This window comes from Mchenga conophoros, linkage group LG3 (genome assembly GCF_057382185.1).
Source record: "Mchenga conophoros isolate Kocher_MC1m ecotype Shallow Benthic linkage group LG3, M_conophoros_male_GT1.1, whole genome shotgun sequence".
NCBI lineage: Eukaryota > Metazoa > Chordata > Actinopteri > Cichliformes > Cichlidae > Mchenga > Mchenga conophoros.
Window position 1 is genome coordinate 45,334,111 of NC_140528.1, and position 21,986 is coordinate 45,356,096.

The 21,986-nt window shown below is 41.4% G+C and overlaps 1 protein-coding gene across 2 annotated transcripts; it reads right to left on the reverse strand.

The window, feature by feature from the left end:
• Window positions 1–484: 484 nt before the first annotated feature.
• On the reverse strand, window positions 485–21,567 carry LOC146578958 (uncharacterized). 2 transcript variants are annotated; one of them, XM_085259940.1, is made up of 20 exons: window positions 21,259–21,567; window positions 19,519–19,599; window positions 18,466–18,613; window positions 18,240–18,367; window positions 17,702–17,937; window positions 17,100–17,173; window positions 16,870–16,970; window positions 16,533–16,759; window positions 15,694–15,797; window positions 15,501–15,602; window positions 14,595–14,710; window positions 13,654–13,889; window positions 13,486–13,529; window positions 13,276–13,391; window positions 12,385–12,620; window positions 12,044–12,153; window positions 10,643–10,758; window positions 10,044–10,279; window positions 7,996–8,102; window positions 485–7,771 (listed from the first exon to the last, which is right to left on the reverse strand). In XM_085259940.1, exons 1-20 carry the CDS (start codon window positions 21,473–21,475, stop codon window positions 6,676–6,678), a joined length of 3,831 nt encoding a protein of 1,276 aa, XP_085116066.1. In that variant the 5' UTR covers window positions 21,476–21,567; the 3' UTR covers window positions 485–6,675. The 2 variants fall into 2 exon arrangements, with proteins under 2 accessions (XP_085116066.1, XP_085116072.1); XM_085259946.1 differs by lacking the exon at window positions 15,501–15,602.
• Between the last annotated feature and the right edge of the window lie 419 nt (window positions 21,568–21,986).

Genomic DNA, 21,986 nt, shown 5'->3' on the forward strand with positions numbered 1-21,986 from the left:
TGTAAGTTGTACTTTTAAATTCACATTGACATATAAATCTAGGATTTAATACAAGAAACTTCTATTTAATTAGAAATTATAGAGAGGAATTAAGAGTAAACAGGGAGGTTATTTTATTACATGAAATCTCTGAAAACTGTCTAACAGATTTTTCTTTCTGGACTTCTTCAGCTAAAATTGATAGACTCAGTGAAGAAAGGACAGTAAAGTAGGGGAAAGCATGCGGCAAGGGGCTGCGGGTCAGACTCAAACCCGGGCGGGCCGCTCTCAGCTGTATGGCATGTGGTCACCCGCTCAACGCACTGATCTAAATTTGGCTTCTTATGAAGTTACTTTTCACCCTAACCCCCTAACACAATCTTTTGATAGATTCTGCACAGGTGGGATTACTGCAGTAAACTCAAACACTGTCACAATATTGATCCAACTAGAATATTTTCCAATAAAATGTTTAATAGAAGAAAAAACAATTGTGCACACAGGGTAAAATAATGAAGTGGAAAAATAACAACTTTAATCCAAATTTCAACAACAAACCAACAAGACATTACACATTAAACAAAAGTCAAGACAATCCAAGCAGGACGACATTCACAATGACTAACCCCGAAGAGTTTTAAAATGACTGTGTGCTGATAAAAGTCCCACAGATTGCGGGGGCGGTGCAAGGGTGTTCACAGACTCTGGAAACAATTTGACGTTCCCTGTAGAATATCTGTAGCGAGTATGTCAAACACACCGCCTGTGGACCAGAACCGGCCTTCTGAAGTGTCCGATCCGGCCCACCGGATGGCTTTGCAGTTAGTAAAAATGTCAAACAACTTTTCACGGCATGTTGCAGCAGCAAGCAGCTTTTGAGTTCTTAAGTGTGAATCACACCGTGAGAGTCTGAACTGTCAATCTAATGTGGAGTCAGAGGAATCATCAGTTATATGCCTCCTTACTGTCAAATAATCTGCCATACTTACAAAGTAGTGTTCTCGACCCCCACCTATTCACAGTTCAGTATTATCAGGTTATCTTCATTAGGATGACAGTTTAAGTTATATTTGGTGTTTGAACTATTAAAACAGGCAGTTATAGGTGTTTTTAGAGGGATCTCAGGTATTTGTGGATTTAAACTATTCACATGTGGTTATTGGGGGTCAACTGCAGTTGATGAACCTTTAAATAACACAAATGAAACAATGTTGTCTTTTCATTATTGAATTTTTTTTCACTTCTTTCTTTGCATTTGGGCACTTTGTTCTTGTTCATTGTTAGTACAGCGAACTTTGTGATACAGGCCTCTGAATTAATTAAGAACAACTATAACTAAGACCTCAGTCACACAGGCATACAGACTGGTTGCCAACCAACATATGTAATCCCAAGTCAATTGTTGAGTGGTTCGTGGAGGACGCTGGGAGTTGTCTGCCTAAAACTCATGGGAAAGACTGCACAGTGATGCACCAAAAACCTGCTCGTGATTGCTTTGGTCACTAGCAGATTTCTGCTGTTTCCCTCAGGTTGCATGGAAGATACAGACGGGTCTGCAAACACTTGCTAACTAAGTCCCAAGCTGTACTGAGACAGAGACCATTCATCTTCAAAATAAAAGTTGCACCTTACAAGAGCAGTTAGCTTTTTCTTTAGAGGCAAACTTTTCAGTTTTAAAACAACTCTGCAAGTAGTTTACAACCGTTGTCTCCCATATTAATTGGTGAGACTGTGGCAACCTGAGTGTCACCAAAAGAAATCTCACAAAGAGGTTTTCGGTGCAGCGCTCTCTTTACAAACAATTTCACCCATCAACAGCCAGAAACCTCCAGCAAACAGTCGGGTTGCACTACTTACCGCTGATTGCCAAAGAGGTGCAGGCCGATCTGTAGGCCTGCTTTATCGAGGTCCAACATAGGAAACAACCCACCAAAACAACATTTACTGTAAAATGATCAAATATAAAACTAACCTTCATACAACCGGCGTCAATTAGAGCTGGTCAAAACTTATCAAACATCTCCTGTAAACATAAAAATAGTTTTTGTTCTTGAGACTAATACGTAAACAGCAAAGAACTCATCCAGCAAAATTACTTTTGCCCCCATAAACAAATTACTCTGAAATACTAAAGATAAATAAAGGTTCAGATCTGAAACGGGTAACAACAAACTCACATTTTCTTATAAAAATAAGATGAAATAACATAAACAGGACTTTTAACTTTAAGGGACCTCTAATGAACGGAATCACATTTACTTTGTTAAACTTCCCATAGAAAAGTCTTCTGATGGCATCTGGTGATCATCTGTATTTCTCTTATTGTCAACAACTCTCCCAAATATGAACTAAATGTTTATTTTCAATGAAAACTATGGGCTCAAATTGTGCTCATACATATTTTGCATAGTTGTGAACTGAGTTTTGTAACCTTGTAAACCAAAATATCTGAACATTTTAGGTTGGTGCATCTATAAAATTTCACCGAACTCTGACACGCACAGAATGTTTTCCTTCGTGGTGATGAAGGACAACGCTGGGCTGGCACGTGAAAGGACCATCACCCTTCCAGGACCTGAGGCTCCGTAAGGTACCCCTCCGACAACCACATCCATCTGTTCTCTGATTGGATTGTTAAATTTGTGATTGACATGACATTGACCAATTAGCTGAAAGGAAGAACAATTGGGTGAAAATTCATATTTGTAAGTTGAAACTTACACACAGCAAGGCAACTTGAGCACAAGGTTTTACACTTTGTTTGTTGCTGTGTATCTGTAACTAGACCTTAATAACAAGTGTAACTTGTGTAATTTTTTTTATATACAAACACACATTCTAATCTACAGGGTGGTCCATTTATATGGATACACCGTAATAACATGGGAATGGTTGGTGATATTAAAGTCCTGTTTGTGGCACATTAGTATATGTGAGGGGGCAAACTCCTCAAGATGGGTGGTGACCATGGTGGCCATTTAGAAAGAAAACTGTCACTAATAAAGAAACATCAGTGGCTGTCCTAGCTTCATTCAGCAAGAGCCCACATGTCACTGGAGAGTGGGATTAGTCGAACATCCCTTCAGCGGATATTAGCTACTCACAAATGGCACCCTTACAAACTCCAGCTACTGCAGCACAGAATTTGCAGAATGGGCAAAACAAAAATTGGAACAGGACGCTCAGTTCACGCAGACGATTTTGTTCAGTGATGAGGCAAACTTTTATGTGAATGGTGAAGTTAACAAACAAAACCACCGCTATTGGTCTGACACTAACCCACATTGGATGGATCCCTCCAAGACTGTTGGAACAACAAAAGTGATGGTTTGGTGTGGTATATGGGGTACAACGATAGTGGGTCCATTCTTCATCAATGGAAACCTCAAGGCCACTGGATATTTGAAATTGCTACATGATGATGTGTTTCCCTCTTTATGCACTGAAGCTGGCACGTTCCCTGAGTTTTTCCAGCAAGATGGTGCACCACCACATTATGGGTGCCAGGTCTGAGCATTCCTAGATGAACAGTTTCCTGGAAAGTGGATTGGTCGTCGTGGGCCAGTTGAATGGCCCCCAAGGTCTCCCGATCTGACCCACTTAGACTTTTATCTTTGGGGTCATCTGAAGGCAATTGTCTATGGTGTGAAGATACGAGATGTGCAGCACCTGAAACTACAGATACTGGATGCCTGTGCTGGCATTTCTCCTGCTGTGTTGCTATCAGTGTGTGAAGAGTGGGAGAAGAGGGTTGCATTGACAATCCAACACAATGGGCAGCACATTGAACACATTTTATAAGTGGTCAGAAACTTGTAAATAACTCATGAAAGAATAAAGTTACGTTGAAACCAAGCACACCATTGTTTTTCTTGTGACATTACCGATAAGTTTGATGTGTCACATGACCCTCTTCCTATTGAAAAAACAAAAGTTGCATCCAAGATGGTCGACTTCTAAATGGCCACCATGGTCACCACCCATCTTGAGGAGTTTGCCCCCTCACATATACTAATGTGCCACAAACAGGACTTTAATATCACCAACCATTCCCATGTTATTACGGTGTATCCATATAAATGTCCCACCCTGTATAGATGCACAACCATAACACTTTCAGAAATTTTGGTTTACAAGGTTACAAAACTCAGTTCACAACTACGCATTTGATTTACAAGCACAAAATATTTTTGAAAACAACTTGAGCCCATAGAAAATGAGCAATGGTATAAGGAAATTAAACTTTTGGATTTGGAAAGTATTCAATGCAGCAATGTTTTCTTTACTGGTATCAACAACATGTGACATTTAAAAAAAATGTAATTTTTAATTTTTTTTAACAAAGCACTCAGAGAGCGCAACTCCTCCCAAAAAGTGAGGACTATATACTATAATGTTTATGTTTGATGTTTTTATTAAAACACGCTGGTGTCAGTCTGCTATGGCGTCATAATGGAAAAAACAAAACAACACAAATCATACAATCATACTTGGTATGGTTTCTTGAAGAAATTTTTTTAAGAAGACTTTGACCTTGAGCGCTAACCATGAAGGTCAAGGTAAAAGGGTTTGCTAACCTTCAAGACCTAGTATATTGTTGCAAGGCTTGAAGACTATCTTAAAAAAACAAAAAAAAAACAAAACGTGGGTAACAAAGCGCTTTATTTCTTTTTTTATTAACTGATTTTTTTAGGTTTGGTGTGACCTTGATCTGATGTTGAGCTGTTATTGGTATCTACCATCACAATATTTGAAAACTGTAGACACTAGACTGGCTGAGATGGCTGTAGCTCAAATGGTGCAGGTGACCACAAACCATTACCTGGAAGGTTAATGGTTTGATCCCAGTCTTCTCCCATCTGCATGCCAAATATCCTTGGAAATATACTAACCCCACGTTCATATTCCGATGCATCCATCAGAGTATGAATGTTAGATAGAAAGCACTTCGCATACAGCGTTTGAAAGAAAAAAAAAAAGTGCTTGGGTGAATGTACAAGTTGTGTAAAGCGCTTTGAGTGCTCAGAATAGAAAAGCACTACATAAGAACCAGTCCATTTACCAATTAGACTGCTAAGGAACACTATATGGATAGTGCTTTTTGTAAAGTATCATTCCCTAAACTTGTAATCTATTGCGATACTATAGTTATCATTAATCCTGGGGTCTACATGTAATAAAAACAGGACAGCTAGAGTTACAACTATGATTTTTTTTCAGGGGGGTTGTTGACAATGAGATAATGTAATCTTTAGGGCACAGAGGTACTTTTTTTAAAAGAATATGTAAATCTAAAAAAAAGTGCAAACAGAGAACAAGATCATCTGAATGTGTATGAAAAATATTTAACATTTCCTGCAGATTAGCATCAATCCATTACTTCCGTCCAAAAGTCACAGAAACACTAATTTCCCTGTACCATTACGCTTTGTTTGTAGTACTGAGTTAAATCTGCACCATGTTCATTCTCAAGAAATGTAACTAATAACATTTGGTGGACTACTGATTAGCATGACTTCCGTAAACGCTAGTTATGCTGACACAATAGTTGGAAATGTACCTTTTTTTCCTCCCATTTTCACAGCTCTGGCAGTTCATGTGTAGACTCAGTCAGTTTTGAAGTCTTTTTGTCCTTCCCCAGTTTCAAAGTAACTGCTGGTCAAGATTTAACAGCTCCTGGTTTATCACAATCAACTCAGTTTCACAAGTGCAGGTAAACGCCAGTGCAGGTTCAGCGCAGTACTGCTAATTAAGCTTCAATGTCCAGGATCTTTCCAAGGACTAAAGGTTCCTCCAGCTCAAATTATATCCCAAAAAAAGGAAGCTAGGCTTTGTTTACCATAGTAACCTTACATTTTAGTTCTTCTAACCTTTGAGTCGCTAACCATTATTTTGTTTTCTTTGATATTCCTTTGCCACATTGCTGCTAGCATATAGCAGCATAAACACGCCTTAATATGCTGAATCTTTGTCGAAAACAAAAAACCATAGTGAAGGAACTTGGAAAATTTGTGGACACTACATGCAAAAAGTTACTTTTAGAACCTGACCAATACTGGAGTTTTAAGAAGGATACCGGTAACTGATATTCTAATATCTCAGGTGATATTTTTTATTTTTCCACTTGAAACACGAAACATAACATTTGTTATGTGTACTTACTAATGTACTTATTTCTTTATTTTAAATTTTCATTTACTGGCAAATATCTAATACTGGCCAAAAAAGATAATGCCCTACCTGCTTTAAGAGCACTAGTTTTATTGGTAAACACAAAAAATACTCAATATTTACTTTGTTTGTAAACTGAATAACCTTTGGGTCTCAGAGTTTTGGTCTGAACAAATCAAGGCATTCGAAGGCCTCAGCTGATCCTGAGAAGTTGCCTTTCTGACATTGTGAAGAACACTGAACGTAACCATTAGTTTAAGTAAGAATAAAAAAAGCAGCCCACTGTTAAAAAGTGAAAGAAAACATGAAATAACTGGATGGTACCCTCTTACATTGGTGACGTTATCAGGAACCACTGTCATCCCTTGAACTTCAGCCGCTACCGTCTGGGCCGTCTTGAACACTCACCTTCTAACTATTTAGAAACCTATAAGCTAACTTTCCCCAGAGATCGGTTGGTATTGAGGGTGAGGCACATCTTTCCCCCTCTGGGTCACTACTGTACACACCCACCACATTTTAGTTTCATTTTTGGGGAGAGGGCATGCTGTCCACCTTAGCATAACTGTCTTCAGTTTCAACCCTACTAAGCTGCTCTGTTTGTTGGTGGTACTTCTTCTGGTGGATCAGGAGGTGTCTTCTCACACAGTGGCCCTGGCTGAAACCTTTCCCACAGTGTGTGCACTTGTAAGGCTTCTCTCCAGTATGGACTCTCATGTGAGTCACCACGTTTGACTTGTGAAAGAACTTCTTGTTGCATTTATCGCAAGCGAACAACCTCTCCCTGCTGTGGTTCTTTGTATGGATCCGTCTGTCTGTGGCTGCCGTGCTACCCGAGTGAAGTGCCACATGTTGAGACAAAGTATCCAGGTGGCGGAAGCGCTTCCCACACACATTGCAGCTGTGTGGCTTCCCCCCCGCATGATTGGTCGGCCGGTGAAGTTTGAGCTTCAACTTGGAAAAGTTTTTTCTGTGTGGCTTATCCACTGCATGGACCCGGGACTCATGGTTCTTCAGCACCCACTTCTCAGGGAACGCTTTGTGGCAGGTTCTACATTTGTACGGCGTGTTTCCCTTGTGTCGAGCGAGGTGACCCCTGTAGCCAACGACGGTGAGGAAGGACTTCCCGCAGATGTTGCAGGTGTGCGTTTTCTGGTGAGTCTGAAGATGACTCCTGAGCTGCTCTGCAGACACTGACTGCTCTCCACACACTCCACAGAGCCTTTCTCGCTCGTCCACATGACTCCAGGCGTGTTTGATCAGCATGTTTGTCGACCCACGTAAAATCTGGCAGACTTTACAGGACAGCAGAGCCTCGCTGTTGTGAATCAACATTTTCTGCTTTGCCTTCTTTATTCGGATGACTGAATGTTTGACTCGTCGATTCCCTTTCGTCTTCTCGGGTTCACCGTTCACCAGATGATCATTGGTTATGTTTGGTTTCTCATTGGGAAGCCCATCACTCAACTCGTTGTGTTCATAAAGTATTAAAGATTGCAAGGTCGAGAGACCAGTGTACTCCAAACCACCCTCAGATTCCTTCAGCTCCACATCTTTGTGACGTGATGTTGAGCTGTTTGAGAAAATGTTCACTGGATTTTCTTCCGGTTGATGAGGGCTTCTGTGGGAACAGAAATTTTAAGTTTAGGGCTTATTGTTGTTATTAATGACAAACAGTTTACTGGTGAGTTGAGATATTCAAAGTGGTGTCTGTGTAGCATCTTCTAACACCACAGAGCATGAATTGATTGGGAGTGAATGTTTCATAAAAAGCAATCTGTCCAGTTAGACTCTTTCAGCAAACCTCAGACTTTTTAACAATTGGATCTAACAGGTGGTGCTTACCCCATGTGCAGCCCAGTTTGCTCGGTAAAGGACGGAGACTCTTCAGTGCCGTCAACTTTTCTCTGTAGGTCAAGCTTTTTCGCGCTAGTCTGGACTCCCTCAGGTGCCTGCGTGAATATCCAAAACATAAAGTCGAATTAGAAATCATTAACGTCTGGTACGTGAGCATACATCAAAACTTTTAACCCTCTGGGGTTGCCGGACGCGCCGGCGCGTCAAAATCACATGACCAATTTAAGACGACACAGCTACAAGATGCAGCACGTCGGAGTCTCCATTTCAACTTGGCTCAAAAGTGCGGACTTCAAACTATATACCAGTTTTTGAATTGTGTCGATGGGCCACGTAAAACCAGAGTTATGATAAAAAATACACGCGATGTTTTTTTCTGAACAAAATAGTGGCGTTTACAGCGGGAAGACCGGTAAAAACTGCGTTTTCTACAGATATCGCTAGTATATCTCCCTTTGCGAGTGAAAAAAGAAAAAGAAATAACACCCCTTCCCTATTGGTGTTAGAGTTTACCATGTCAGCCAATCAAAAAAATGATAAGGCAACCTGTGACACTTGGTTGTTTAGGGAGAAGAGGAAGTTTTTAGGAGTGACACCCGCGACGGAAAGCGGGCGAGCGAAAGACAGAGTGAGAGAGTTTTCCTATGTGAGACATTAGTGACGTTTAGCGTGTTTGGAGGCTATAGTTAGTGTGTTGTGTAGTTATTGTCTCGTATTGTGTGTCAGTTATACTGCTGAATTTCATATTTGCTCTAAAAAAGCCGTCAAAGGCAGATTCCAGTGTAAATGCTGGTCCCACATGGAAAACTGGACGGATGCACCTCCTGCTGTCAGACCTGTGGTGTTCTCCTCTGTCTTATACTGAACACAAACTATTTTTTTTGGACTGGCACAAATCATTTGTGTGCCTTCTTATTTGGTGCAGAACACCTGATTGTTCTGTAAATAGATTTAAATGGTTATATAAAAAACGCCTGAGGTCATGGCTGCATTTTTGGTAAATAGTACCTGATAACTTTGTTGTTTGCAAAACTTGTGCATAATTTTTAGAAATGTACAATTTCTATTTGCATTTCAAGTTATGAAAATGATTCGTTAAACATGTTTGTGGGTTTTACAGTAAAAAATATAACTTTTTTCTACTCAGATTTAGAATTTTTTGTCTGAATTTAGATCAACTGTGCTAATATAGTATACCAAAATGAAAGAATAACTCAAATTTCAGATATCTGAGGTTGTGCTGAAAATAATGATACCAAACAAGGCAAGAAAAACATATTTTAAAGGTGAAATATAGAGGTAAAATCAAAAGTAGTCAAAAACGGCCAATTATACCCTGGACGCCAGAGGGTTAAGGCCCCGTGATTATTTCCATTTGAACCTAGAAGTAAGAATTTTAGAGCTCCCAGTTGGAATTTTCAACTGGAATGTACATCTCAAGTTGAACTAGCCCTGACTTCACAGTCCAAGACATCCGACTTCTGAGGCAAATATAAAACGCATCAGTCACAGAGGCGTAGAGACTAGTAATCACTGGTTGCTAGGGAAAAGTGTACTTTACCTCAGTTGGTTGGTTAGTGGTTGCTAGAGGGTACTTGCTGTTGAGCGGGCGACATTTGCGAAATGAATACTGGAACAAAAATGTCCTACGATTGATTTGGTTGCCAGTAGACCTCACAGAAGGAGCCAACTTGTCTGCAAACACTTGCCAAATATTTGCTAAGTGGTAGTAAAATTGTGAAAGATGTGATGCAAAGAACTGGAGAACATGTGCCTTCAAAGTTGCACCTTATGAAATTTTTTGCCGACTGCAGCATTAAGATGGAAACTTTCCTTTGGAGGTGAATGTTATTAATTTACAGTTTGCATCTTGATTTGCTCTACCTTTGTAGAATGAAGGACACACATTTAAAGCAGAGAGCAGTGTTACTTCAGTTTTTGTTGGACTTATTAGACTTTTGGTCAATTAATCTATCTAGATCTTTCACAGACATTCTGAAGGACAACACAAATATCTACCCAGTCAGATGCAGTACCTTGAGTCGAACGAAGAGGACAATGCTCCCACTCGCCTTGATGGCTCTGTACAGCTCCTCTGGAGTCAATAGCTCTACTTTTAGAGGCTGCAGTCTTCTGTTCCTGTCAGCTGTGAGGACGTCAAAAGGTTTATCAGCAGCCATCTGAGGGAAAGTGGACTTCAGCAGTTCCACAAAGTCGGCCTCCTGCAGGCCTCGAGGACACTTCAGGTGATGAAGCGGGTACTTATTATACACTGAGAAAAAACAGAGAAGCTCCAATAGTCAGGCAGGTAGTTATCCATGAGACAAACACAACAAACAGTATGCTGACTGTACTAACATTAACAAGAAAAAAAGAGACAGCTCACCTTACAAGCTACTGCTGCATTAGGCCTACAGATTTTTTTTAAAATAAATTTGATATAAAACCCTAGTGACAGCAATCCTAAAGGCAACTTTGTCCAACTTTGCCTAATTTTCCAAATCCTGACACTGAAAGTTGAAAACCTAAACAAACACATATCTAAATAATCTAATTTTTAGGTATGGCCCTAAAAATACATATCAGTGCACATTTGTTACCAATCTGAACACAGAATGAGCAGTTTTAAATTTACCTTTAGGTGAAATCACATTGACATCCCAGTCCTGCACAAAGCGGATCCTGAGATCTACATGGGAGCTTGATTGGCTAATCCGAGGCCTACCAGGCTTCCTCCTGTCGGACTGATCCCTGGGAAACAATAACATTAGAGACAGACACCACAGCGTTACACTGGCCCCTTTACAGTTATTACCTTTATCTATTTTAATAAGTTGAACAAATGTGAGAAATATTTCCGGAAGCAGTAAAGATTAGCTTCAAATTTAAGTCCTGTCACTGCAGCAGAGTAAGACAATGTTCAGTACGTTTTTTTAATCTGCAAAAAAATACTTTTTTTCTTAGACCGGAAAAGTTGGAAGAGCGAGTGTCTCTGAAGGTTCTCAGTCATCCAGGTCATCGATCCCAAGACTTCAGCAGCAGGTCCTTGAGCTCCTGAACTGGGCCCATTGTTGAACCACCTTGGAACAGTCTTCGTATCTACCAAGCACTCCACACCAAGAACAACCCACAAAAAAGCTGGATAGAGCACGTTTTAATTTTCATCCACACCACCTTCAGCAACTGACTGGCTCAATGAACCCCCCACATTATTTAGTCCATTTTGGCCGGTGTGGTGGAGGACACCAAGGAACAAGGTCGTGTTGACTGGAGCATTAAAGTATCCCAACAAAGTTGATGCACAGGAATACTGACAATATTTTTCCAACTCACTGTCAGTAATTGTACATCAGTGAACACCACAACTTTTCTAAACTTGACAGAACTGGAGACTATAAAGTGCACCCTTCCACAGGTATGTTTTCTATGGCCTACTGGGTAACACCAAGGTCCAGGGAACCTCCATGTGAAGACACCACCTCAACTTTGAAATCTAGGAGCCTTTTTATACCTGCTGTGTGGTAGACCGGAATCAGGATATGTTATTAATCCCCAAGGAATTTATGTAAAATTATGACAAAGCTGACATCAAATTGATATACCAGCTGCTGTCACTAGGTCTAGCTGTACTGCTGCCACTCCAGGGTTGAAATGTTGGTTTTTACTTTTGTTTTAATGATAAATCAATAGTGAAGCTCAAAGTCACAGATTATACAGAGCGAGATCCTGCAACACAGTGCTGACATTATCTGAGTGAGGACACCAAAACAAAACAGCCGCCTCCTGTGCCGTAACAGTGAGCATAAATGGATTGGGCTGGGTGACGACATCACTGGCGGCACTTGCAGCGACCAACCTGGCAGTATGCTGGTGCCGTGAAGTGCAGCAGCTTTCAGTGACAGTCTTGTTTCTTCAGTTACTACCTAACACTCACGACCACATGCGAGTTTGAAGGTTCAAGCATCATCACACGTATGTTCCTGTCTCTTTATAGATTTCTATTGAACGGCTAAGACTGATAGTTTGACCGACTCACCTCCCATGCATCACAGTTTGTTCGGGTAAAAATGACGACTCTGTAGCTGTGTCCACTTTTTTCTGCAGGTGTTCAAGCTTCCTCGCACCAACCTGGACTTTCTCTGGTGCCTGAAAGAGTTTCGTATTAAAAAAGAAAAAGAAAAGAAAAGAAATTTTAAAAAAAAGAGAAAAAAAAAATCACAAAATGTCTTTGCTTCAGCAGAAAACAGTCTTCGATGCATGATAAGGGCATCCACATTTAGTTTCACGTTTGTACCAGAGAGCAATGTTGTACTTGCTGTACAAGGTTTCCGGATAATGTCGAGTAGGTGTATTTTAAAATGTAGTGAGTCACAGTACCTTCAGTCGAATGAAGAGGGTATTGATCCTTGATGAATCAATGGCCTTGTAGACCTGCTCTGGAGTCAGTGACTCCACATTCAGAGGTTGCAGTTTCCTGTTTTTGTCAACCGTGAGGATGTCAAAAGGTACGTTAGCAGCCAGCTGAGGGAAGGTGGACCTCAGCAGTTCCAGAAAGTCGTCCTCCTGCAGGCTGCGGTGACACCGCAGTTTGTGAAGTGGGTAGTTCTGAAATACTAAGAGGAAAGAGAAAAATGAATCCACTCAGTCACAGCTTGTTCAGTTATCCATGACGTGTACAACACATAACTAAAAACAGTAAAGATGCTGGGAAGCTTTTTGGCTGATTTATTGTTATTGAACTGAAGCAAACAACCACAGTCAGGGCTCTTATGAAAATGTAAAATCAGACTTTTTTATTTCTCATTCATGTTTTACAGCTTCAACCCACTCTGCTGGTCTCTAAAGACTGTTTCATTTCCAAAGACTAGACAAGTCAAGACCACGGTAATTCTTGCCCCGCAGGGAAGGAGTATGTAATCGGCTCAGTTCGTCTGCCTGTCTGTTAGCAGTCTAGCATCCACAGTAGACCCATGAGTACCTAGGGTGGCTAACCATTAGACCTTCATGGTTACTGCCCAAAGTCAGAGTTGACATTGAAAGAAAATTTCACAAAACCATTTCGAATAATATACAATATGCAGTACTTGTCATAGACCACACCATGCCGTGTCACCACAGCACAAGGAATAAAGTTAATTATTTACATTTACATTTTTAAGGACGGGCAGAGGACAATAGCTCTGCTGTCTGCTAGCATCCACAAGCTTGCTGTGTATGGATGGCAGCTGAAGCCGTTTCTGGACACACAAGTAGCAGCTGTGCATTTACCTTGGGGTGCGACCACCTCCATCTGAGAGTCCTCCAGGATGCGGACCTTCAGATCTACGTGGGAGTCTGATCGACTGAGCTGAGGCTTGCCCAGGCTCTTCTTGTCAGACTGAACTCTGGGACACAATAACGTTAGTGATGGAGATCAGGCGATAAAACGAGAGATTAAATTGATTAATGAGCAGCTGAGGCTTGTTAACATTAACTCACCTGGTGTCCAGTCTGGTTGGATTTGGGGTGGACGGACCGGCTCCCTGTTCCCCCAGAAGGTAAAAACAAAAAAGGTTTGTATCTTAAGTGTTTCCACCAAAAACAGCAACACTGTCCTTATTTTTATGAGCGACAGATCAGATACTTGGTCTCAAGTTTACACGGTACCTTCAGTCGGACGAAGAGAGTAGTGTTTCTCCTTAAGGTGATGGCTCTGTGGATCTCCGCCGGTGTCAGCGTGTCCACACTCAGCGGCTGCAGTACCCGGCTTTTGTCAGCAGTGAGGATGTCAAAAGGTTTACCTGCAGCCAGCTGAGGGATGGAAGACCTCAGCTGGTCCAGGAAATCAGCCTCCTGTAGATCATAAGGACACCGCAGCTCCTGAATGCGGCTTTTCAGAAACACTGGGAACACAAAAGCCAAGTAGGTAAGAGTCTGAACTAATAACACGAGTTACAGAGGATATACTGCTGCTGTAGCTTGTGCTGGTCACAGTCACAGCCGGCGTTTACCGAGAACAATCGAAAAGGTTCACAGTTATATATCAGTTACAGTCATTTGGTTTAAAACGACCCAATGTTATTTGAGGCGAAATTTCTTTAAATATGATTAATACGTTAACATGACTCAGACCCGTGTGTTGATTTTGTACAAGCCTGCAGGCACTCACAGAGCCTCTTTATAGACAGACTGTTAACATTTCAGAGTCTCAGCAGAAAAGCTTCCAGAGAGACACAAGCTGTCGTTGGGGCGACCGTGGCTCAGGGGGTTGGGAAGCACATCTGTAACCGGAAGGCCGCCGGTTCGATCCCTGGGCTCTCTGTCCTGGTCGTTGTGTCCTTGGGCAAGACACTTTACCCTACCGCCTACTGGTGTTGGCCAGAGGGGCCGATGGCGCGATATGGCAGCCTCGCTTCTGTCAGTCTGCCCCAGGGCAGCTGTGGCTACAACTGTAGCTGCCTCCACCAGTGTGTGAATGTGAGAGTGAATGAATAGTGGTATTGTAAATCGCTTTGAAAAAAAGCGCTATATAAATCCATTATTATTATTATTATCACCTCATACAGGAACTGGAGATGTGACCTCAGAGCTAAAAGCTTTCAATTTACCTTGGGGTGTGAGCACCTCCATCAGAGGGTCCTCCAGGATCCGGACCCTGAAATCCACATGTGTGAATGGGTCACTGAGCTCAGATTTGGTAGGTTTCCTCCTAGCAGACTGTACTCTGAGACACAACACACAAAGATGAAAAAGGAGAAGGAAAGGAGATGAATCACAATAAAGCTCAAGATCCTGTTGAGACTTTTCAAAATAAACTGAATCACGTGAAAGATGCAGAGTATTGACGGATGAGAAGCAAAAAAGAGCCGCCAGGTGCTAAAAAATAAACCTTAGACTCAAACGTCAGAACAGGCTTTTCCCTGCAGCACGCCGTGTAATAAAAACGGCGCCCGTTACAACTTATGACTAAAAATGTATCGTTTCATGCATCAGTTAAAACACTCGACTCCAGCTACACGACGCCCAGCTGGAAACACTTCGCGCAAGTCGAGCTGCCCGAGATTCACAGAATTTACAGAAAATGTAAAATTTTTGTGATTTATATCGTTATCGGGACGATAGATGTCTTATATGAGATTTTGGTCATATCGCACAGCCCTACTGTCTCGTTATGCATTTAACTTAAAGGAAAGCAGAGGTTTTGGCAGTTTGATGGTTCGCAGCATTCAGGTGTGTGTTAACAGAATGCTGAGGAGGAAAAACATCAGCAACGATCTTAAAGAAGAAACTGTATCTGCGAGAAAAAAAGTTACCAAAGAATCTAACATCCATCATTCTGCTTCATTTTCTACAGTGGAAACATTCAAAGCAGCTGCCGATCTTCTCAGGAGTAAATGCCCCAGCACATTCACCACAAGGTCAGACTGTGCAATGCCCGGAGAAACTACAGGAAACCAAAAAGCTCCATCTCAGACTCCAAGGGCCTCAGTCAGCATGTTAAAGTTCACACACACCTCATACCAAGAGTCGGCACAGTGGGGTGATGATTTGGCCACTTTGCAGTCACCAGAGTCAAGTGCAGACCACAGCCTGACTGAGTTTGTTTTTCATCCTGTCTTGATATGCAAAACCTTAAAATTAGGCTTTTACAGATCTGTTTGCTATGGCTGACTAGCCAATATTTATTATAGTCAGGTTTTGACTTACCCGGGTTTCTTTCTGGTTGGTTTTAGGGTCAATGGAAGAGTTTCAGCTAAAACATCTCCTACACTCAGGAACTGTTTCGCTGAGGCTTGAAGCTCCTCCGACGGCTACAGAAGAAAGAAAAGATTTAGTGGTGTACTGTTGGTCTGTGTAGTTAAATGCAAATGTACGGTGCCCCTGAGAGGACAAACGGACTTCAAGTTAAGAAAACACCAGCAATAAGAAAAACGTTGCAAAAACACACAAAACACAAATAGGAAGAAACAGATTTCCAAAAGCACAAGGGAAGTGTTTCTGGGGAGACAATAACCCGACGGACCAGCTGCAGGAACCCAAAACATGCTAGGTGTGTTTTATCATGATTCATTTAATACTGATGATGGATTTTTAGGCTAATAGTTAGGCTAACACACTTAACTCTGATCTTTTCTTTCCTCACAAACCGATAGATCCTCCACTTCTTTTAAGTGCCTCTCAGTGCAGTTCTTAGCATATTTTGGTTCCTGCAACTGGTCCGTCGGGTTATTGTCTCCCCAGAAACACTTCCCTTGTGCTTTTGGAAATTTGATTTTTCCTATTTCTGTTTTAGTTTTTTCTATTTCTGTGTGTTTTGTGTGCTTTTGCAGCGTTTTTCTTATTGCTGGTGTTTTCTTAAGTTGCAGTCCGTTTGGCCTCTCAGGGCCACCGTACAAATGGCACTCCTGACTGGTCACACGTGGAGTTTTACAACCTATTTAATGCTCAAGATTCTCAGAAAACACAAAGACAGACAATAAACCAGATTATTTCTTTGTCTGCTAAGATTTTTTTAGTAGCAGACAAAGGTCTTTGTGAATCAGCACCTTCAGTCGGATGTAGAGCGTAGAAGTCCTCGTAGCCCTCTCCACCTCCTCCGTCGTCAGTGACCGTACTTTCAGAGGCTTCAGTTTTCTGCTTTTGTCACTCACAAAGAGGTCAAAAGGTTCATCGGCAGTCAGCTGAGGGAAGGTGGACCTCAGCAGGTCCACGAAGTCATCCTCCTGTAGACCCCGAGGGCACATTAGCTCATGAAGCGGGCACATCTGATACACTGAAAAACAATGAACACACATGGACAGGCTTTTACTATTTAACTTCACAGTCACAAAGAGACACAGTTTGTCCAAAGAGACACCAAACTGGAGGTTTTATTGGGCGCACCTCTGGCTGAGAGCACGTCAGACTTCATTTTACCCAGGATGCGGATTCTGATCATTACATGCGTCTGTGTTTTCCTGAACCCAGGTCTGCCCACCCTCTTCCTGAAAGAGTAAAGAAGTCAAAAACAACATTATAACAAATAATTTAGCCTTTTATATACGATGTATCTGTTTGTTTTTGTCCTCTATATTTACTGGTTATTTACAGCAGCGTTTGAATACTTGAGGTACCTCATGTGCTCAGCAGCAGCTTTATTTCCGTGCAATGGCTGAAGCTCCTCTTCAGCTTCTAAACTCTGCTGATTCTGAAATAAAGATGTTTTGACAGTTTTTTTTTAGAAAAATGGCACAAAAACGAGTCAGACTGCAGGACTGTTCACGATTCTTTCCTTATGAGAAGATCCCGACTAGACTGGCTGGATTGCAGCCCCACATCATGACAGAGCCTCCACTGTGTTCTACAGATGGCTGTGGATGCTCACTGTTGTATCTCACTGCACACCATGCTGAGATATGACACTTTTTTACCATAATAGCTCTTCAGGAATCACCTTGTTGGTGCAAAAATGCTTTACTTTTGGCATTTTTCATAGATTAATTTAATAAAACTAAAGAAATGAAAACAAACTGCCTGCAGATCCATTTTAAAACTGATTCTACGCCAAGTCCTCTGTTCTGTGTAGACACAACACTGGTTCATCCCTTGAGTTTGAGCCTTTTTATGCTTGAATGATTCATTCTCCAAAAGACACCATCAGAGCAACGAGCAAAGTCAAGAACATAGTTTACAGGAAGTTAACTCCAGCGAGGGCGTCACACATTAGGCACCTTACCTTCAGGCGGATGTAGAGGGCAGAATTCCCATTTGCCCTGATGGTCCTCTCGATCGCCTCCGGAGTCCACAAGTCTATTTTCAGAGGCTGCAGCTTTCTGGTGTTGTCAGTTATAAAAACGTCAAAAGGTTCATCAGCAGCCAGCTGGGGGAAGGTTGACCTAAGCAGATGCAGGAAGTCGGCCTCCTGAAGGCCACGACGACACTGCAGCTCATGAAGTGGGTACTTCTGAAACACTGCGATGCAGAGGGATAGACAAGTTTTTATCTAGACTGCAGGAAAAGCTTCACCCACAGACTACAGGCTTTGATTAAAAACACAAAAAGTGACTTGTTATTCATTCCTGTGCTTTAGCTGTATTTTACAAATGCTCCAAATAAGCTGAAATACATTATGAGGTATCTGCAGCAGTCACATTGCCCATAAAACTCCATGTCCTCAGTTTAAAATCATATGGGGAAAAACATCCAGAGTAAAATCCAAACCCTTAAAGATGCAACAGTAATGGTTTATTTATTTACATCTTTCTCACACTCACCCCTCTTTGAAAGCACGTCGATCATCGAGTCCAGGATGCGGATCCTGAGGTCCACGAAACTCTGCGTTTCACTGATCCAAGGTCTGTCTGCTCTCCGTCTGTCAGTCTGAACCGTGGAAGGCACGAGCCTAAAAAAGGAAAAGAACAAAATAACCTCAAGATCAGCAGATGAGTCACAAATGTTACAACAGCACACGCACACACAGAGCGGTGTCTGTACACTTACAGTGTGTCTGTATCTTGTAACCGTGGTGCTGCTTCATAACACTGCTGTGCCATCTCCTCCTCCTCCTCCTCCTCATCTTCATGTTCATCTTCCTCTATTTGTTCCTCACTGTAGCCTGAGAATCCCAGGCTTTGGCTGTCCTCCACCCCTGGAAACAAATTCAAAGTTTATTTATTTAGTTTTCCCACATGACAGCATTAATCATACAAATGTGCAACCATGAATAAACAACAGTTAACATGCCGCGTCAGGAAGAGGAAGAAACGCTATTACTTAAATTCTCGTCTTCAAATTTTGTTTGCTGTTAAAAAAACAATTATACGAGGCTCCAACGAACACTTCTATCACTACTTAGTCTGCCAACCATTATCTGAACATTAAAGCAGTTCTGTAGGACGGTTAATTACACTCTCCCCTTCAGTGCGTGAACATGTGATTACAACTGAAACTGTCCGTTGACTGGGGTCAAATTGCAGTCAAATATTTTTTTACCTGAACACTAAAAAAACTCCAAATGTTTGACTCTATCAGTCTTTTATGTCTCAAATTTGGGAAATTTTGTTGTTTCTGAAATTCAGCTTCAAATTCAGCTTAGTTAATTCAACTTATTACTAAGAGAAAAATACTGGGAGGTTATAATGCCCAACAAACTGTTCATTACAGCAATGCATTTGACAAAGTCAAATAAAAAGTACCAAATGACATAAACAGAAACAACAGTGGGCCCAGAGAGGATCCCTGCAGTACACCACATCTAATTTGAACTGCATTTATACAAACGAACATCAGTGTTTAGATAGATAGATAGATAGATAGATAGATAGATAGATAGATAGATAGATAGATAGATAGATAGATAGATAGATAGATAGATAGATAGATAGATAGATAGATAGATAGATAGATAGATAGATAGATAGATAGATAGATAGATAGATAGATAGATAGATAGATAGATAGATAGATCTCTTATGTTTCTGTGCATCTTGATCCATTACAAATATAAATATGACGACTTTGTTTACATATATCAAAGTAGGTTAAAAGTCATACTCTGCTCATATTTGTGCTGCTCCTGATCTTCTGGTAGTCGACCTCCTCCAGCCTCACAAAGGGAAAACTGCTCCTGGTCATCTGCACCATATAAGCATTTTAGTGTTATTAAGTAATAAAACAAAACAATCAAAAAAAAGATTTCACGTCAGAATTATTCTTATGAGCGCAGATGACACTGCTGATTAACGAGCAACCTGTTTCATTCTCTTGAGTCACAGCAGTAGATGAGTTAAGCTTTAGATTCACCTGATTTACATGTAAACAAACTGCAGACTCCAGGATTCCCACATTCAAATAGCTCTCACATATGGCAGCTATTTGGTGTCCATACAGGCTTTTGCGTGCCTGCAGGTGTTTCCAGGGGAAAGTCCTTTGTGTAGTGGTGTCTACATCGGCCTAATACGCCAAAGATTCCCAGTATGATCCCAGGAGGAGACAAAAGTCTCTTTATATTTGTGTCAAATCTGCTAAATCAAAGCACATGGAGCTACCTGTTGTTTCAACCCCAGAATGGTCAGGTCCAATTTACATACATTTTATTGTCAGAGGGTAAGTGGAACTGTTTTTAGCAAATGCGTGGACAAAACTTATTACACTATTACACAAACTACATACACGGAACAACCCATGGACACAGGCCAGCTGACAAGCACTTAGCAACAACTGGTTCCTAGGGAAACATGACTGTTCCTCGGCAGGTCAAATCAAATCAAATCAAATCACTTTTATTGTCACATCACATGTGAGTGAAATTCTAGAGTTGCTAGAGGTTCTTGAGTGACACGAGTCCTTTTTAACCACGTTGTTTCTTATTGGCTGCCCCTCGCAGAGACTTGAAGGCTAGAGAGCACATTTAAGGATATCCCGTTTCATGACATAGGCCAGATCCAACCATAGACAGCTGTAAAAAAAAATTAAATATATAAGGGATATGTTCTAAAAAATGGGTGTCTACAAAAAAATAAAGGACTGTGATTATTAGCAAGAGAAGTCAATGCTTATTTGAAGGTTCGCAAAGACATTAATGTGAAGATGAACGACGAAGTCAAAAGAAACACCCCCACCCGCCCCAAAAAGGTTACGGGTAATACCTAAACATTATATACGTTGGGAACTTAAAACCGCTGGTTTCACAGCACAGCTGTGTGTTAACTATAGCACAGTATTTTTTATAGTTGATTTAAATAAATTTCAATAGAAACAGTCATGGCAAGCGCTGTAAAATCGCACCACAGCGCTTGAACAAACACCGTTGTGTCCATGTAGCCGGCAGGCCGCCATCTTTGTTTTGATTCGGGAACAGCGGCGCAACTTGGGAAACGATTTAAAATGTTTATTTAAATCAGTCACTAGGATGGGTTTTTTAAGTCCCGATGACTCTGTCATCATTCTAGAGAGGGTTTTATAGCAGCTGTAGCTGACTTTAAACGACATTTCAAGGCTTTAAAAGCCCACCGGATTTCACTTAAAGAGAAACCAAAGGCTAGCTTTGTGACATTACCACGAGCCAATAAAAACTTAAAATTCTGAAATATGACATGGCTCAGGGGTGTTACATGTATACCAAATTAAGGAGTGTTATAATCAGGTTTTGAGATGAATACTCGAATGTCAATGGGCTTCACGTCAAGCAAAGAAATGTTAAATTAGTGTTTTGTAAACGGGGTTCGTCATTACGCGAGCTCTCGCTCTCTCCGCAGGAAACAACACACTGTTCTGTTATCCACACACACAGACCTAAAGCCTCTAACTTGACTTCAGGCTGCAGGAGCTCCAGCAGTCTCCTCTGCCGGTCAATCTCCTGCCTGAAACCCACAGCCTCCTCCTCGTAGTCGGCTACAGTCTTCTCCACCACCGCTAAGATCTCCCGGGCGGCCAAGGTGAGCTTCTCGGCGATGACTCCTCTCAGCATGTCGGTTTTGGACGTATTGGGGTCGGATGAGTCCGGCTCCATGGTGGGGCTCCGTGGGTCCCGCTCACTTCTTTACCGGAGATGAAACAATTAACGCGCGTGGGGGAACGTGCGGTACGGATGTTACACTACAGGCGACGTACAACAGCAAATGCTGCCCGGCTGGAAACATGAACCACAAACGAGAAAAAGACCATACTAAATTTTTTTAATTAAAATTTTTTTTTAATAAATAATATTCCTGCATACTCTACAGAAAGTGGAGCAATATAATTACAATAAAGTTACAATTAGGCTACAGGAAAACACAGGGGCGACACTTTTTTAAGTAACCCTCGGAGCACAATCTACATGTATCATGATTTCTCGCTATTATATGTATTAAAACCTGCTGTTATTGTGATGGAAATGCAGTTAGTGCCAAATAAACCTAAATGGGTTTTTTGGGCGGCGGCGGCGCGGGGGTTCTTCTTTAATAAATACTGATATAATTATACGTGTGATAGTCTATTACTGTGCTATGTCTGTGCTATGTGTCATTTTCTCCTAGGAT

Excerpts from the sequence above, each read along its gene's own strand:
- LOC146578958 (XM_085259940.1), bottom strand. The coding sequence starts at position 21,475 with ATGGAGCCGGACTCATCCGACCCCAATACGTCCAAAACCGACATGCTG. Across the intron at positions 15,603-15,693 it reads CCAACCAGAAAGAAACCCGG|ACAGGATGAAAAACAAACTC; the intron begins GTAAGTCAAAAC and ends TTGCATATCAAG. Across the intron at positions 7,772-7,995 it reads CAAACTGGGCTGCACATGGG|AAGCCCTCATCAACCGGAAG; the intron begins GTAAGCACCACC and ends CTGTTCCCACAG.